At 44.2% G+C, this 18,804-nt stretch overlaps 1 protein-coding gene across 1 annotated transcript in view; it reads right to left on the bottom strand.

Annotated features, from left to right (window-relative positions):
- Nucleotides 1-16,395, bottom strand: part of RIPOR2 (RHO family interacting cell polarization regulator 2) — a 51,582-nt gene extending 35,187 nt beyond the window's left edge. Inside the window, exon 1 of the mRNA XM_041484834.1 lies at nt 16,245-16,395. Coding sequence (XP_041340768.1) covers nt 16,245-16,332 — 88 coding nt within the window. The 5' untranslated portion in view covers nt 16,333-16,395. The remainder of the gene's footprint in view (nt 1-16,244) is intronic.
- Between the last annotated feature and the right edge of the window lie 2,409 nt (nt 16,396-18,804).

The raw sequence follows: 18,804 nt of genomic DNA, 5'->3' as shown, positions 1-18,804 counted from the left end.
CATTGCCCAAGGAGCAGCTTTGTCAGGAATACTTCTGCAAGAACTCTGCCAGAAACACTTCTTCCAGTCCCAGCATTGCCAGCACTACTGCTAATGAGACATTTTCTCCATTGCATAACCCAGCCAGAGTAGATCTTCCTGTTTTGGAAATGAGGGCTGTCCCCCTGACTCAACAGACTCAGAGATACCACACGGGGTGCAGTGAAAGACGGGGTGCAGTCAAAGACAGTTTTCTCCTCCCCTGTGGTCAGCAGGTAATGGCACTTCACCATTCGTGTCCCTGCCTAGCCCAGATGCAGCTCACTCAGCTCGGGGCTCAGAGACTTTAACTACAGCAAGGATAAACCCCTGGGACACAGAAGCTGCTCTCAGGCAGAGGACCATGAGCACCTCTATTGGGCAGAAACCCACAGAAAGGGGAGAGCATGGAGGAGCAGAGAGGCTCTGGAGTAGCTGCTCCTCACAAACTCAAAAGATGCCACAGTTAGGATGCACTTTGTCTAACTCACACAGCGATAAACATACTCCAGCCACAGCTGGAGGTACTTGAGTCTTTGGTCAACGAGAGCCCAAATTTGGCTCTGTACTCACCCCTACATGCATAAGGCTCTCTGCACACCTCTGCAAGGCTGAGCTGTGCTCAGGCTTGCTGACACCTGGCACAGCACTTGCCAGAAGGCATTTTGCAGCTTCCAGGGTGAAACCTCACATCCCTATAGATGGTACAGAGTTTCCCTGTGCCAGCTTATACCTAACAGCTCAAACTCCACAGAGAGCCACCTCCTGCAAGATAGAGTGAAATCACCCGACCACAGTACTCTGGGGTCTGCACAGCAAGCTCCCTTTGGGTTTGCAAATAATCTTTAGACAATTAGGCTGCAATCTGCATGCTCCCATACAAGGATTTGCATTAAAAATCTGGTCCAGAGTGCCAAGGAGCAGAAAGAAAATCCCTTGCAAGTGTTCAATAATTGCATGGCTTGACAGGATGATTAACACACACACCCTGACAACATCTGGAGACCTAGGAGGAGCTAAACAACACTGACAGTCAGAAAAGATTTAGTAGCATAAACATCAACCATTCCTCAAAAAATAAGAGAGAGAAAACAAAACTTGAAGTTGGGTGCTAATCACAACCACAAATTAGATTCAAAACTGTCGTGAAAATGCTAGGATCTTCTGCATGATGTCTCTTCTGTATTAATATGAACAGAACAGGCTTTCACTCTGAATAGAATCTTAGTGTCCAAATCTGACTGTGCAGAAACACTGGAACTGTTTTGATTTTCTTTTCCTTTGGGCAACCTTAAAAAATAAATAATCTTGGAAAAGGAATGTACTTATTTATTTTCTTTATTTTGCTCAAGCACTCAGATGGCTTTGAAAGGCTTTAGTAGCTAAGACTTTCCCCAAGATACCAGAAAAAATGTGCAAGAAGTGCAATTGAAATGCAAATTGAAGACCTGCCTGGAGCTACTTTTGCTTTGCTTTTGCATAAAATGGTCAGAACTCACAGCCCAGATAGGCTTGTGGCCTCTCCCTATATATTATATATAATCTTGGTGAATAATGTATGTTTAATTTCTGTACAGAACAAAACTGAGATAAAAGGAGGGAACAGTCAGAACTGGGTAAAATCTCCCACTTCTGTTCAGTTATTTTCCATTGGTCAGGTTAAAGGTTGACTCTGTTGTACCAACACCATCTGTTCTTAAGACTTAAACTAATATTCATAATACAACATCTCAGACACTTCCAACTAACCTCATAAAATTGCAGACTCTGCATCAGCCCCTTGGCCCAGATTCCCAGAGACAATGGCTGCATATGGGCACTGCATTGATGGATTATTAATGATACCCATCTCACAAATACACTTTGAGTGATGAGTATCTGTCATGTTGTTGTGACACCCTCTGTTGAGAGGGCTTTCTTTTCCTGCCTCTTAAACCATTCACAGGTCTCTCTGCTATCAACTACATATACTTACCTCTGAATTTAATAATGCAGCTGTATCCTGATGATATGCATGGGTGCAGTTGTTAGTATAATTTCAGTAAGGCTCAGCCCATGAGGACTCACCCAGATCTTTTACTGACCTGACGGGTATCCCCACAGCTGAAGACTGCTAAGGGCATTCTGGTGCTACACCAAGGGAGTGATCAAGTTTCTCAGTCTACATTTAGTAGTTATGTAATATAATGCTACTGTCTTCTACATGCAGTATAAATTTTGTTCTCAATATAATGCCAGTTGCACATCTAAAATGATATTAAATGCTTCTGTGATTTGAGAGATCCACTTCAGCAGTGGATATAATGACAACACTTACACTTTTAAATCTATATAGTTAATGAACCAGGGATGTTTCATTTAAAAAAGACACCAGTCTCCTTAGTACGAGCATGCTCTGTGTAGAAGTATAATTAATATAATTAGTACTGCCCATGCTAAGTGCACAGCAGTTGAATGATGAGCCCATCAGTGAGTCAAGGGATAAGGTGAAATCCTATCAGTACTCCTCTGCCCTATTCGCTGACAGCTTGCAGCACAGAATTGCAGATAATTGATGATGTCTCTGTCCCCAGGGAAATAAAAGTCCCCTCACTCAGCTCTTCTTTCAGTCTGGAAATGGGGAAACAGCTGAGCCTGAGCTAATGAGTGGGGAAGGGACAATCACTTCCACAGGGCTGCCCTCTCTTCATCACCCTCAGCACAGTCCTCTACCTCCCACAGTGCCAAAATATTTGATAAATAGTGTTTGATTCAAGCTAAGAGGGGAAATTCAGGCTGAAACATATTTGCTAAATCTAGTCTAACTTTTGCACAGCCTTTTTTTCTTTGCTTCTTCCCCATGACTAGTTTGGAGATGGTATTTTTTGCTCACCACATGACAAGGGGAAGTCGGTTTTGCTAGACATGTGCTAACAACCATGTAAAGCTGCAATATACAGTGGCGATGGTGCTCTTGATTCCTCCTGTTCTCTCCTTGTAGCAGCTACAGTTATGGCTCCAGGTCTAGAATTTGCTGTAAGGTGTAAGGGAGCTGTCTGCAGCTGAGGCTTCAAGGACACTTTGGGATTATGTATAATCGCTGATTAAATGGGAAAGTGGGATAGGACTGAGTGACTGAAAGCATCCCTGCTCATCCTTTCTTCCTGTATTATTTTCTTGTGTGACACATGGTTCAAAGTCCGTTCTGGATCTAAGGAGAGGTAATCCCTGCAGTGAGATGGTTTGTATGTTGATCTATGATGGCCTGCAGGCTGCCTGTTAAAAATCAAGTGATAATTATCAAGGTTAAGGTGAGCTGAGGGGGTCCATTAACTAATGTGAGTGGATGGCTACAAAAGTCAATCAATTCTGTTTGGCGTGCTAGGAACATTTCTTACCTACAAACCTGGTGTATGTCTGACAAATAAGACAATACCTTTGTGACTAATGAAAGAAAATAACATTTTCCTCTCTCATCTATGATGTGGTCTATATTCTGCTTATTGGGCTGGCGGGCCTACAAAGGAGAAAAACTTTTAAACGCAATGAGATGACATTTAGGACCATGCATCTCCCCAAAACACAAACACAATACGGGAAGGAACTGTCCTCCTCCAAAACAGCCAATTCTTTCTGCTTTGCACTCATAAATCCAAGGAGCATAATGCAATTCTAAACTAACACATGCTCAGCTCACTGCCAAGCTCATTCAGTGCACTTTCAGTTCATGCCACTTGCTTTTGTAGCCTAAGTCTAGTAATTTTTAGTATTTATTTTCCAACTTCTTCCTTCTGATTTAGCTGAATCACTTTGGCAATACAAGGCCAGCATGGCTAGTAGTCCAAATAACCACCTGGAATTTATGATTTCCATGTTCCCTAGGCTCCCAGAAGGTACAGAGGCATGCATCTTGGATGAGAAAGCAGACATCCTTTTGGGTTTTTTAACATAAAAATTTGACAGTGCTATGTGGGTAAGAGTGCTCAGGAGCATTATAAAAACTTTCACAAGAAATTTAATTCTTGCACAAGAGTTTTTACACTTTCAGGACAAAAACTCTTAAGCATGAGTGAGCAGGTTCATAATTTCTGTATGTCAGGATGATTTCTGTGGGGTGGGGGTCTCCTGGAAGCACCTGTAGAAAGGTGTATTTTGTTGGTCACTCAATTACACAAATTACAATCTTCATGGCACATTTTATGCTCCCAGTGATTGGGCTGCTCCTCCCTTGTACAGGGCAGCATTTGCTAGAACTGTACAGACATGCAAGCTCCATCTGAAGAACTATTCTTGGTTGCCAGAACAAAATCATGTGCATTTGTTCCACCCAAGTCCAAGGCTTAGAGATATTCCTAAATAGCAGCATATGGCTACACCAACAAGCACACTTCCCAAGCCTACATCAGCCGGTGAAAGGCCAGCACACCCGTGAGCTCCACATGTTAATTTTAGCGTAGAGAACGAGCCACGTGGGCTTACCCACACGGCTGAAGAGCAGTGCTGCACAGAGAAAGAGCTGCAGCTGAGATGGAGCCCCCTCCTTCAAACGAGACATGTGGGAGCACATGGGACATGCTTGGGTGGGCATCAAAGCCTTTGACAGCCACAGCACAGGAAGGGAAACGTCTGCCCTGCCTCTTGCAGCAACAAGAATCTTAGCTGAGCCTACTGCAGCTCATCCTGCTCTCGCTGAGGTGGTCTCTTCCCTCACCATGCACATCCTGGGCACTGATTATCCAGCAGAATCTCTCTGAAGGCTTGAGCACACTTCTCACTGATGACTTTATGTCCATCAGGGACACCTAGAGTGATTCTTGTGTTAGTTGTATTTCAATACCTTCAATTTGGGTGGATTTGGTTCTTACAATGCACAAAGAAATGTTTATGCAACTGATGCATCTTTTATAGCTCTTAAGCCCACAGCTGGGAGCTTTACTTTTTAATGCAGAAATCCCCACAAGTGAGCACAAGGTGCCATTACCTGTTTCTAATAAATGAAAATGTAGTATTTCAGTACCAAATTTCAGCTTTTGTTTCAAATAGTATCAAGCCTTAGGAAAAGGATTAATAGCATGACTTGTACTTTATGGTCTCATTTCTGTAAGAACATTTTAAATGTTGCATGTAAGGGCATTTTCAATTCAAATGCTACAGTATTTGCTAGCTCATCACTAGACACCCTGATCAGAAATACAAATTGTCTACCATTTGGAACAGCCCGTTGTTCTTCTGCTCCTCCTATCCAAAGGAGATGATGTACATGAACTTTTTATTGCATAAAAAGCAATAGTAACAGTAAGAAGAAAGCTAACAGTCCAGGTCAAGAGCAAAATGGTAAAGTAGATATGGGTGTAAATGCATAGAACCTGATAGCTGATGGTCCCATTGCAATATAGCTCCATATATTCAGCAAGTCATCTCTCACACCAGTCTAGGTGCCAAAGTCAGTGTGAGGACTTTGCATTTCATTTTATTTTTATAGTAAAACATGCCTTTGGCTCTAATTCTCATCACCTCACTAGAACACAGAAATAAGGATTGGCTCAGGCGAAAGCAGCACCCTTTTTGTCTCATACCACAGTTAGCCTTCTTCCTCGCCTTTTTGCAGCTACTCCTTCAGTGCAATGCCCCCATTTTTCTGTTTTTGTTGCCAGGGAGCCTCTGCTTAACCTCCCCTCAGAGAAAGACCTACACTGCACCTTCCCCTTGGTATAGCTGAAAACCTAAGGAGAGGGAAATGCAAATGAGTTATTTCACTGCAATAAACCCAAGGAAAATAAATTTGATCCTAAATGGCTCTGCACACAACAGATGGGTTCACGGCAGCTGACCTCCTTTTTTTTTTTCAGTTCCAACATTTATTTCACACTGGTGGATGGGGTGAGCATGCGCAGGAGCACACATGGAGCCCTCCCTATTCTTGCTCCCTAAAGCGTTAGAGACATAGGGCAATCATATTCAGCTGGCATTAGCATAAATAAGCAAAATTTGGTCTTGTACTTATGAGTGTGGCTGAGGGATCAGAATCTGACCATCTAATTACATTTGACATTCATTCATCTCAAACCCACCCCAGTATGCAGAATTATCTTTGATTAGAAGTCAACTCTAATTCTACTTATCACTGATAATTCTTCATGTCAATGTGAGATTTAATTAAAAATGAAGTCCCACTGCCATTCAAGCGCTGGCAAATAATCTAAAGAAAAAGCACTTCTGAAACCCAATTGAGAACAATCCTCTCATGCTTTAAATCCACCTTGCACAAAATCCCCAACAAGCAGTTCAGAGTGGCCTCACCACACAATTAACCACACTGTCATTCTGGCAGCACTGCACACTCATAAAGGTGCAAGACTTTGGGCAGCTCTGTTATCTATCCCTGCATTAGGAGATAAACTACAAGGACCAATCTTGTGAGCAGTAATCAGACTAGCAGGATGCAAAACAGGTTGTGGGAACTCCTCCAGCCAGGAGCAGCCTGGCTACTTCACCTCTTTTAGCATATGCCTGGTTGACCACAGATGTTGGGCGCAATTTTAATTTCTTAGCTCAGATCACAAAAAGTGATCAACTTATTATCCATTTTGGCAAGCATAAATATTAGGGGAGGCCTAGGAACCTGTGACTGCTGCGGGTGGTCTCCCTTGACCCTTACTGACTAGCAGTAACATCTGGAGTAACAAGCCCAGGAGTAACATCAGAGCACAAGTGGGGTAAGAGAGCCCTGATGTCAATAGCTGCAGCTCCAGAGGGAGTCCTTTGGCAAAATCCATGATGAATCTGAGCAGTGACCTAAATTTGCATGTCAAGTGTAAGCAGCACAGAGTGGCTTCACTTTCTCACACTGTGCAAGGAATGAATATAAAAGTCTTCTTCATGATTGGAGAAAAAAGCAATGGCTAGCAAAGTTGTCCTTGAAAATGCTGATTTCTTTAATTAATTTGCACCAATATTTTTCCTGTTTTACAACCCTCATTTAATGCAGATGGTAGCAGCATGGGCAAGGACAGCAAGCTGAGGAGACCATTTCTTTGCAACTGCAGAAAAGTAAATGCATCAAGTAAACACATGCAGGATGGTTTGGGTAACCAATGGGCTGCTCTAGAGATTGTTTTCCCTCAGCCAAGACAAACTAGCTGCACTTGGTATCCACTCCAGGTATGCTCTAATATAAGCATGAGTGAGCTAAATTAAACAAGTACGACAGGCTTTTCATCCCTGAAAGGAAAGTAAAACATCATTGTTGTCAAATCCTTTCAGCCACTAATGAGATACAAACGCTTTGCTGCTCCTCTTTAAATACATGGGATTAGGGTGACTTAAAACTCCGCGGATGGTTTATATGACCATTCTATTTCCAGGAGTGTCGTAATGGCACACTGCTCACTAAAATACTGTTGAAGATACACTGTTACATGTCCTAGGATGAAGATCTTTAAAGCTGGATGTTCTTCTCCCAGACATGAGCATTGCAGAAACGCATTTATTTAATCTTTTTGACACCTTACAAGTGTGGCCACTTAAAGAGCATTTCCATAAAAGTCCTGTGTTACTTCATTTACATTTGGCCATAGCATCTGTCTGAAGCTCTCTTCCAGTACATCAAGTAGCTGAACACTGTCCATGTGCAATCAAGAATGGCTGTCTGCTCTGATGCAAATCGCTTGTCTCTTGGCTTCAGTTAATTTTCAAATTCAAAACTTCAGTCTTCTTACATACATGACTTTAAGAAATTTTATTTAAAGTTATGGCAGAGTTTATTATTCTCTTGGCTACAGTATTTTAAGCTTTAAAAACCTCTTGAAGGCACAGGATATAAGAGTACATATCTAATACCATGAAACTTCTTCCAAAACACCATTTTCTCTGGTCAGGATCATTAAAGGATCTGGAAGAAGCATCTGAAAGAGGATAAAGGGGTAAGAGTCTATGCTAGGGTCCCTCTTGGAAAAAGCTTGTGCTAGTGACACTGGTGGTGGAAAAAGAGGTCTGATGACCAATAGGGCAGCTGAGCAAAACAGAAAAGGTGATTGCTATGTGCAGACTGCCAGAAGACCCAGCTATCCTAACCCTGTCCCACACAGTTATCTTATATCAGGTATCCACAAAAAGAGCAGAACAGCTTTATAGACACACAAGTGTTTACAGGATCCACTTGAAAAAAATATCTAGAGTTTTAGGCAGACCTTCTCTCCTTGCCACCACTTTCTGAAACCACATTTCATTTCAACACTTACCAAGATGGCTCAACAATGTGCAACTGGAGCCCAGAAAGCCAGCAATATTCTGTGCTGCATCAAAAGCAACATGGGCAGTAGGGTGAGGGACACTGCCCCTCTGCTCTGGTAGGGCCCCATGTCAAGTACTGCGTCCATGTCTGGGGCCCTCAGCACAGGAAAGACACAGACATGCTGGAGTGAGTCCTGAGGAGGGCCACAGAGATTATCAGAGGGATGGAGCACTTCTCCTACAAAGACAGGCTGAGAGAGTTGGGGTTGTTCAGCTGGCAAAGAGAAGGCTCCAGAGAGACTGGGTTGTAGCCTTTCAGTATTTGAAGGGGGCTCATAAGAAAGATGGGGACAAACTTCTCAGCAGGCCCTGCAGTAACAGGACAAGGGACAATCTTTTATAACTAAAAGAGGGTAGGTTTAGACTAGATACAAGGAAGAAATTATTTACAATGAGGGCGTTGAAACACTGGAACATCTACAACAGAGCGGCTGCAGATGCTCCATTCATGGAAACATTTGAGGCTGACTTGGACTGGACATTGAGTAAACCTGGTCTCCTTGAAGGTGCTCATGATAGGGGCAGGACTGGAACTAGATGGCCCTTAAAGGTCCCTTCTAACACAAATCATTTTACAACTCTGAGTTTCTCAGCACAGAAAAGCTGTTCCCTCTTGACTCTGCAATGACTTTCTGCTCCTTGAGGCAAAGGAAGTTATGCTGAACAGTCACTGGCACAGTTCTGGTTTGGGCCAGATAGGACTTTCTTAAACAACTGCTCCGCATATTTTGGGAAACACGGATCAAGCATCATTCCCAAAGCAGTCTAGATGTATTTTCCTCCTCTGAAAGGCAGGGGAGCTTAATGCCATAGATATAGGCTGGTCTGTGCCTGCTGCTGTTCCTGCCCAAAAACATTCGAAAATGCCTGTAGTTTACTGTCACAAAGCCAGTGCAAACTTGATTAAACCCTTAAATGTACATCACGTAGATCTAGTCAGGGTTAGTTCGTAAATTTGTAGTGAACATTAAAAAAAGCCAAATCCTGAGTTTAAAATGCCATATGCTCCCGCTATGCTATAGCATTAGTTACCATTTGACTTTTCTAGACACAGAGACATTACAGATAAACTGAGCATGAACTGAAAAGATCTGACAGTGCTTTTTGTCACTGAACTACAAGGTAATTATCTTGTGTAACCTTTCATGGCACAAATTAAGGCAGTGCATCTTGGCAGATCCCTGCTATTCCGCAGTATGCCATTTAAAAGAAAGACCTACTGGGGCCATTGCAGGCTAATGACAAGCTTTTAGGAATGACCCGTAGCTTGTCCTCTGCTGCCCTTCCTTTCTTCTTTCCTTCTCTGTTGATTTCTGCATTTTCCAATTCGTGTCATATTAACAGACCATCATTAAGGATATAGGAAAAGGAGTATATAATGGCTTTTCATGAGGATGGAAAATTATTTTGCCCCATTGCCAATGGAGGCAATTGTCTTCTTCAGCTGGTGGCAGCATGACATGCCCACAAGAAATACAGTGCCTGGAGGAACCCTACAGGGTTCAGTTTAAGATAGGAGCTGCTACACTGGATCCACTGCTGCCACCTTTTCTACTAGGAAGGAAGATTATTTTCTTTTTAAGTGTAGAACAAGGAGAGAATGGGAAAAAAGCAACCTTTTGCTGGTTAACTGGATATGAAAAGCCATCTAACCTTTAGAAAAACTTGCCTGAAAACTTCTGTTTTCAGCATAGGTCATGGAAATCAAATGTAATGAAAGCACTTCCAGTCCAGCACCTGCATGACGGAACAAGGCTTTGCAGTCCAGCTGTCATCTGGGAGATGACAACAACATCTCCCTCTGATTTCAAAGAAAGCAGAACCCTAGTTTATGCAGGCAGAATTTTAAGCTGATTATTCTCTGGCCTCAGCTGAGTCTTAGCATTTTTAATATAGCTTTGGTTTGGTTTTGTGTAGCACAGATGACTTACTGCAGTGAGCAACTCCAGCTCCTGGCTTTATTAATCTGACCATCTAATAAACTAAACATTCTTCTCTGTTTTTTTTAGCAAACATCTCTTCTTATACACAAGAATTTAAGTATATCCAAGTAGAGGTGACCTGCAAGTGTAACACTGAATACAAAGTATCATGGATCTAAGAGCACCTCACAGCCAACTTTCCCAATGCCACCAGCACCTCTTTGTGAAAACCCAAGTCCTTCTTTGAACTAACTAACTGTTTTGTGGATGTACTGAATGAGACAAGGAAAGGGCAGTCAGTCATGCAGGGCAACACATTACACACTTAATTGAGCATTGGCAACAGCACTGTCACCCACTGACGTGCCTCTGTGGCTGGGAAAGTGCACAGGTCGCAGCCATGATTAAGTGATGCTTACAGGGGTGACCAGAGAAAAAGGCATGCCCATACCCAAGGAGACTCACTGGCCAAAGACTGCTTGCAGGGATATTACTGCACAAAGCTGTAACATATACCATTGTTTTTGTACTACAGTTAAAAAGTTTTAAAACCAAGCATTTTAAAATTAAATACTAACAGAGGATGTTAAGCTGCTTAATTATGGAAAATATATTTTCCTTCATGTTATACAGCAAGAAAATGCCTATCAGACTTTGAATACAGAGCTACACTGTCTGCCCTACCTGCCTGAAGCAGTACCACAGACCAGAGTCACCATCTCAACCTCAAGCACAAGCCTTGATCCTCAAGGCTTCTAAGGCATCCTCAAGCAGTGCATTCACTACGAGCAAAAATGTTATTCCTCTGTTCAGATTGAGACTTCTAGCAGATGCAAGACAAATCTGACAATGAAGAAAGACACCTCATTGAGGCACAAATCAAGCATTTTTGGCTGGTCAGACAGCAAGATGTTAATTTGGGGAAAGAGAAGGGAAGCTCTGGTGTTCAACCTTGCACGGTCTGTTGCAATATGAACCTCCGACCACTATTTACAGATGTTTATTTGCCTGTCTCCTACAGATTTCACTGAAAAGCAGTTCCTTTTTTGGTCAGCTCAACTACAAATAGTAAAAGATAGGGCTAGTCTAGACTGGTGTTTTGTAGAGGCAAAAGCACAAGCTAAAACCAGAACCTTGGTGAAGACCAGATTTTCTCTGCTGCAACAGCTTTTTGGAGTTAATGGATGACTAGAAGTTTTCCTGTTGATGAGGCTTTTCAGGACAAAACCATCTACGACAAATCTCTGGGCGTTGCAGCTAGATGAGGTTTTTTGATTAAAAAAAAAAAAAAAAAAAGGTTGATTACAGAAGAGATTATTTGAAACAGTTCTGGTGTTACTGAAGGGTTACCAGCAGGCTGCACAACCTGGAAAGCAATAGCTGCTGCTGCAGCTAATCAGGCTGTTTGAGGGCCAGGACAGAGGGCAGGCTGTGAGCAGTGGGACAGCAGTAATGAGATGGTTGGCTCTGCCAGCCAAGGTCAGCTTACTGGAGGCATCAGAGACCAGAGAGCTTCTGATGCTCTAAAAAGGCTGGAAGATAAAATGTATTATTGTGACTACTTCATGTGTTGCACTGGTTCCAGGGAACTGTCAGCTTCAATTTGTTCCTCCCATTGAAAAGAAGAAAGATGCTCGCATACTTCTGTGCTAATCTGTCATTTCTTTTGTGCTGGTCGGGAAGTAAAAATTACAGGATACCCTTGCAACATAAAAAGACAAAGAAAAAGATAACTTTAGGAAAAAAGGCCAGTTACATCTTGTGTCATGCTTAGAGGACTCACTTCTTGAGTCCACTGGGTGCAAAGGCTGTATGCAAAGAATAAGGCAAGGTCTGTACTTGTGGCTACCAAAAAGCAATTCAAGAATACCACAAACCTGCCCTTCTCCATACCTCCCAAATCCCACAGGGCAGCATGTACTGGGATTGTTGTTTGTGATCATGGCTTGGCTCCTGGAGCCTTGCTGCAGCTCCCTAATTAACCTGGATGGAACTGGGGAGGTGGAATCTTCTTTATTCCAAACAGCACCAGACCCAGCAGCAAAAATACTTCAAAGCTAGAGCTGAAGAGCAAAAATTCAAGGGATTTAACCCAAATCCCCTGGATGCAGACTTGTAGTGATAGGAGAAGGAGTAATGGTTTTAAACTATAAGAGGACAGATTTAAGCTGGACATCAGAAATTTTTTTTACAATTAAGGTGGCAAAACACTGGCACAGATTGCCCACAGGGGTGGTAGATGTGCCATTTCTGGAAACATTTAAGGTCAGGTTGGACAGGTCTCTGAGGAACCTGATCTAGTTGAAGATGTCCCTGCTCAGTGCAGGGGGCTGGGACTAGATGGCCTTTAAAGGTCCCTTCCAACCTAAGCCATTCTACAATTCTGTGAAGGTTGAGATAAAACTGGTGCCCAATTGCCATAAAACAAGAGCTGAAGGTTGTCTGTCCCTAGGCTGCCAAATGGGGATAATGACAATTCCCAGAGAAGATTACCTGGTACCCACTGCTTCCTTTCTCCTTGAAATACTCACCTGGAGGTTTTTCAGGTGCCAGAGCACCAGCTTTATGGGAAGGGACAGGACAGGATTAAACCAGCCCCAGGCCAGCCACACAGCCTATGTGGGTGTAGATAAGTAAGGGCATGAGCAGTGTTTGCACTGAGGAGCAGAAATAAAGCTGCAGAAGAGCTGTGGACAAGAAAATGCAGTTTCTGCTTTGATTTGGGGCATGTAGAGAAGCACAGTCAAGGAGCTCAAACTGAGCTGACTGCCCAGCCTTAGCTAAGCTACTCCTGACATTAGGCAGAGAGATATAATATGATCCAGTTTATTACATCCAGGGTTGGCTTCCACTGCTGATCTCCCTTCAGCTCTCTCATGGGGAGCTGGCAAAGCCCATCCTGCCATTCCTCCTCCAGCTGCCTGGCACCTCTGCCCACAGACTGCCCTTCTGCCTTTGCCCTGGTGTAACTGAAGAAGAGCATGGGAAACAGAGATGTTGGCAGCTTAAATTCTCATTGACTCTGTGATATGTTTAACGTGCAGCCACCATGGTTTGTAAAGTCTCCCAGGGCAAAAATTGCTTCTGCTCTCAAAAGACTTCACATTTGACTTTAAATTCCAAGTGGGCCCAGCTCTTTCTCTCTGCCTCCTGAAAGGGCAAGCACATATCGGAGTCAATGCAACAATCAGTGCAAAACTAGCGGAGGGAAAAAACATTCAGTGTGTGTTCTTCCTGATTAATTTTGAAAAAATCTCTTACTAAGAAACTTCTTTAGCAACCTCCCTTTCAGAAAATCAGCAGGCACTGTAAGCTGAGTGAACAAAACAATGACCTCCAAGCTCCTGCTAAGTGAGAAAATAACCATTTTTTCCCCCCTCCCATTTTGTTAATGGAGTCATCCAGGAACCACACAGCTTCAAAGTGATGTGACAGGCTTCTATCCGATACGAATACACATCCCAGCCCTCTCTAACAAGCCCGTGCCAGGAGCGTGTGTTCAGGCATTGCTGTCCTCACTTCCTTCCCAGTCTGCTTTCAGCTGGTGCTCTGTGCAGGCTGAATGGCCACAGACACAAGCTGTCTATCTCCCAGCTGCTTGCAGCCTACTTTGCCTGATGAAAACTACCTCAGTTAAGTGGGTTGCCTGGGAGCAGCTTGTCACTGCCACATGTATAGCATCAGGGAAAAAAAGTGTCAAACCAGCCATCCCTTTTTTGGAAAAAGCCAATGCTGCTTATAGCTCTCACTCCCACTTCTCCCAGCAGGAAAGCAAGGCGGCTTCCCCAGACCTTTCCAGCAGTGCAGTTTGTGTGGAAGTTACCTTTTTACCTGCTGAGGTTTAAAAATATCAAAGAGCAAAAGGTAACCCTGCATGGCACGTAAGCATGCCACTGTGAGCTTTGAGGCCATGCTTGGTACCACTCTTAGCCCAAGTGTTTGTTCTGTGATACAGGTGAATAAAATGGTCATGTGCCTTGAGAGCACAAGGGAAGAAAAGCACCTTTTTCACTTACAGATGCTCCTTCAAAAACCACACACTTTTCCACTTACACGTTCCCAAGCATTTAAGAAATATTAATTCGGCAGCAGAAAAACCTCTAAGGTATAACTGTACTGTCATTCTAGAGAGGAGTAGCAACATGCCAACGCTAAATGCTCTGTTTCTTATGCAGGATCCTGGAAAGAAATTCAACATGTTGCTTTTTAAAAACAAAACAAAACAAAACCAAGAAAAACCCCAAAGCCCACGCTTTGTCAAGGAAATGCAGCTTGGATGCCAAAAGTCAAACCAGCATCAGGTTATGGATGCTGGGATTGTCAAAGTTCACTTTGCACAAGTGCTTATCTGCACTTGCAAGCAGCACAGACACCATCTTAAGTGACTGTCCTAATCTTCAGTTACTAGCTTAGAAAACGCTGGATTTATGGGAAAAAAAAAGATAAACTTCGCTTCCTTTAGACTCCCACTGTGCAACATATATACCCACCCACACTCATTTAAACGTGGAACAATCTGCCACATTTGCCCATTATGGCTACAAAGCAGGACTCTGAACCCATCCCAGTGGATACCTTTCTGAGTCTGGCCACACAAACCACATCACGTTGTGTCTCTTCCCACTGTGTGGAGATCTCCAAGACAGCTGGGCAACCAGCACAGGAATTTTTCAGGAAATACACCTTCCTCCTGTCTCCTTCCTTAAGCTCTCTGTTTGGGTATGCTCCTGCTTTTGTTTATGCAGGAGGGGGATACTTGTGAAACCTAATTAACCACCGGAGAAGACGATGTTTCTGTTTAGGAGCATGTTCTCTGCCCCGGGCTCCAGCTGCGTGACAGCAGCTCAAACACGGTAATTAAAATGAGCGTGGCTGAATGCATGGCCAGATTAATGAATGCTGAAATTACACTGGGAATACACTCAGCTCTTCCCAGAGAGACGGATGAAAGGGTGCAAAAGCAGCATTGCCACAAGCACACAGTTTCCAGAAAGCGTTTTGAAACTTTAAATGAGAGACAGCAAAATGCTCGGCTAACACAGCAATAGAAAGACCAGTCACAGGATTAGGGTGACCTTTTGTAACCAAGGCATTCAAAGGTAAACTGAAGAGCAATGCCAGTATGTAATGGGTTTGCATCAGTCCTTGGGAACGAGCCAGAGGACTGTAAAGGGAACTTAAGAGGGTCTAAGCTCTCCTCTAACCACTAATAGCATAAAAGCCCACTGGAAATAGAAAGACAAGACCTAAGGAAACGCCGAGACTTTTTTATGGAAACAGGGCTAAGCACTTCCACGCTCCGTGAAAAATATTAAGCCAGTTTCGTGGGTGTTTCACGAACACCCACGTTCAAGATTTTCTTCACAATCACAGCCTAAAACCATGCCCGGGACGCCACAAAAGAGCACCTCTGCCCTTCTCAAAACCTTGCTGCCGCCGGCAGATGAGCGGGGTCAGGACCCGCTCCTGTGAGCGCGGCTCTCCAGCCCCGCAGCCCTGGAGCTGCGCTCGGCCACGTCCCCGCTCGGCAGCGCCCCTTTCCTTCCTTCCTTCCCCCGCGGGCTCGGGCCCCGCACCCCTCCGGGAGCCCGGCCGGGTACCTGTTGCTGCCGGCGGTGCTGCCGCGGCTCACAGCCCGCTCCGGGACGCCGCTCGCCCGCCGCCACCCAGCGCTGCTCGGGCACCGCGGTGCCCCATGCCGGGCGGCAGCGCCCGCAGCTGGAAAACTAATAAACAGCGAGTAATAATAATAATGTAAGAAAAAAAAAAGGATAAAATTAAAGTTCTAAAATTAAATTTAAAAATTAAAAATGAAGAGAAGCGAGGACAGCTCTCCTCCCGTCGCCGCGCACCTCCGCTCTGGCAGCGAGCGAAGCCGCTGCCGGCTTTTCCTTGCGGAGCTGCGGGAGGGAGGCGGGGGCGGAGGCGGTGCTGCTGCGGCCCCCGCCCGCCCCCGCCCCGCGGGCAGTGCGGAGCCCCCCGGGCTCGGCCCCGCGGGACGCGGCGGAGCCGGCGCTGCCGGTACCCCCGTACCTTTTTGGGAGAGGTGGCGGTGCGGCTCTTCCGTTTTTTCATTCGATGCGTCTGCCCCCCCAGGCCGTCTGTCCCAAAGGCGGAACATCTGCAAAACCCCTCTGACCCTTCCCGCCTGGAATGGGGCAGGGAACGGGCTGCCGCCGCCTGCCTTCCCCGCGGCCGGCGGACCACTCGCTGCAGCCTCCGTTGCCTTCGGGAGTGTGTATGAAAGCTCTAAATTTGGATATTGGGCGGGCTGAAGACAGCAGTTAAAGGCGAATATAAATGAAAGAACATTGCAATGAATGGACCTTGAGTTTCTTCCTTTAAGCATCTTTTCTGTTACCCCAAGAAAAAAAGGCTGTATTTTCCCAGAGATTGTCAGGTATTTTCTTCAAATTTAGTGTTCCTCCCAAAACCTATTTACTATCAATATATCTGTTTAGAGAGATATGGATTTTGCATATATTTGTTGCTACCCTTAGGACTGCGTCATTTCTCTTTTGTGACTTTTTTAAATACTGGACTTTACATCAGCCAACAGAAGTACCAAACACACGTTGTATTTTCTATATGATTTGCTGTTCCTCTGCCAGCATTTAAAGCTGTTGTAGGGTCCTTCAAACAAGCTCTCCCTTGTGCCTCTTAAACAGCTGCAAGTGGTTCTTTTTTGGGGGAGGGGGGAGAGGGAGTGAGGGGCAGAAGGAATCCCTGGCAAATCTTTGGGGTTGGTAAAACAGACACAATTTGGAAGGATGCCTGAGAGGTCAATGCTGATACCCTCCCCATATCCCTCTATCTTTCCCTGTTTGGGTCAGGATAGGTAGACTCACTACTTTGAATGCAAATGTTTTCATTGAGTACACTGACCTGTCACACAGAGGGTGATATTGTATGAAGAAGTTAAGCAAATGACAAAGAAGACAGAGCTAGGTTTTGCGGAGCATTGTGCACGTAAAACAATCCCCAAAACTGTCCCTGAATAAAAAATCCAAGCTGCCAATTCCAGATGACCTATCATCCTAAGTAATTTTCAGCAGGAATAATGAATATGAGTTATTTCTATTGTATGCTGAAAATAAACCCTGTAGCCTTAGAAAGTAGAAATGAGACAAAATTACTCCAGATTCAGTAAAAGCAAAGAAGCATGCTCTTCACACTGGTGTGTGGACCTCTGGGGCCTAGAGGCTGTTTCCAAGGTTTCTGCGTTCAGATGGGCTCTACAGCAATCACGGCTGTGGTATTTCCAGAGGCACCCATTTCTCCACTAGAAAAAGTGTAGGGGCTGTTGCCAACACAGTGTCACTGCCGTAGCTCCAAGGCAAAATTTTAAGGGTGACCTTTCTACATCTCTGACTGAATCAACTATTCCCCTATTTCATGTGTGTCACACAGGATGTGAACTCTGAGGCAAAGGCAGAGGAATCGCTTTCTGGAAAAAGCAGCTGTGCACTTTGGGCTATGGAATGCCAGGGAAAGAGGAGAGGAAATATTTGTGGCAATGCTGGAAGCTATAAATGTCTCATCATGCACACTTAATATGTGTTTGAGTCCATTTCAGCCTTTTAGAGGGTGGCAGCTTTCACTGTGGAAGCCTGGTTATCTGTTAAAGGTTTTTCAGTGCCCTAGACTAATTGCAACATCTTACTTCAACCTGGAGCCTCCTACAGTTCTGGTCAATTGTTACCAATTCCCTCTGGCCTTTGTGATCTTATCTTGCAGAAGATTTTTTGAACTTAAGGTTGCAGATGCAAATTACCTCATTCATATTGCAGCCTCCTCTTTCAAGGAAATATCCTCTATCCTATGCAAATATATGTGATAGGGATGTACGAGCTGTTTCTCTTGGTTTCTCAATATAGTTTAGCATAGCAAATGCAGAAGGCTACTCTCCTCCTCCCCATCACACCAAGCCCTACACACACTCCCACTTCTCTGCCCCCAGTGCTCGTTGAAACAGCTGGCAGACTGAGTAGGTTTATGGATGCTCTAGATAAAATCTTTGCCCCACTTAGTCCTTCTGGACATGTATTCATCCTGACACACATGCTTTTGAAAGGCTGGGACAGTCATTCCACGTGTGTCTTGTTTTGCTAATTCAGTGGAAATTGCCAGAGAGCTCTGTCTCCCTCCATCATCAGGCAGGAATTGAAGCTGCCATTGTATTGTGGCTGTGATCATGCTACTATGCCTATAAATTATTCACGGTATTGCAGCGTAATCTTCTGTTATGTTAAAAATAGGTCATCATGAGTGTCCCCAGTGAAATTCTAAGTGACAACAACTGATTTTACTTTGTCTTCAGAAAACAGTGACCTTTTCAAAGCAGTAATTGACAATTATGGTCTACTTCTGTCTCTAAGACAGCTCCAGTGCACCTTCACAAACATTAATTCTCAACACTGGTAACCCCACATTATACTTGAGACAACTAAACCAGAGCTACTGAATTACCTGCTGAGCTTTGCTGAAGCACTTTGCGTTCTATTAGCCTTTGCTTCCAGGCCAAAGAGTAAATCAGGATTATCAAAGGAGATTATAGTCTGAGAATACCTAAATGCTCTGCTCCTCCCAAGCA

Source organism: Pyrgilauda ruficollis, unplaced genomic scaffold, assembly GCF_017590135.1.
Source record: "Pyrgilauda ruficollis isolate IOZ18807 unplaced genomic scaffold, ASM1759013v1 scaffold68, whole genome shotgun sequence".
Lineage (NCBI taxonomy): Eukaryota > Metazoa > Chordata > Aves > Passeriformes > Passeridae > Pyrgilauda > Pyrgilauda ruficollis.
Note: the sequence above shows the minus strand (reverse complement) of the source record. Positions and strands in the feature narration are given on the sequence as shown.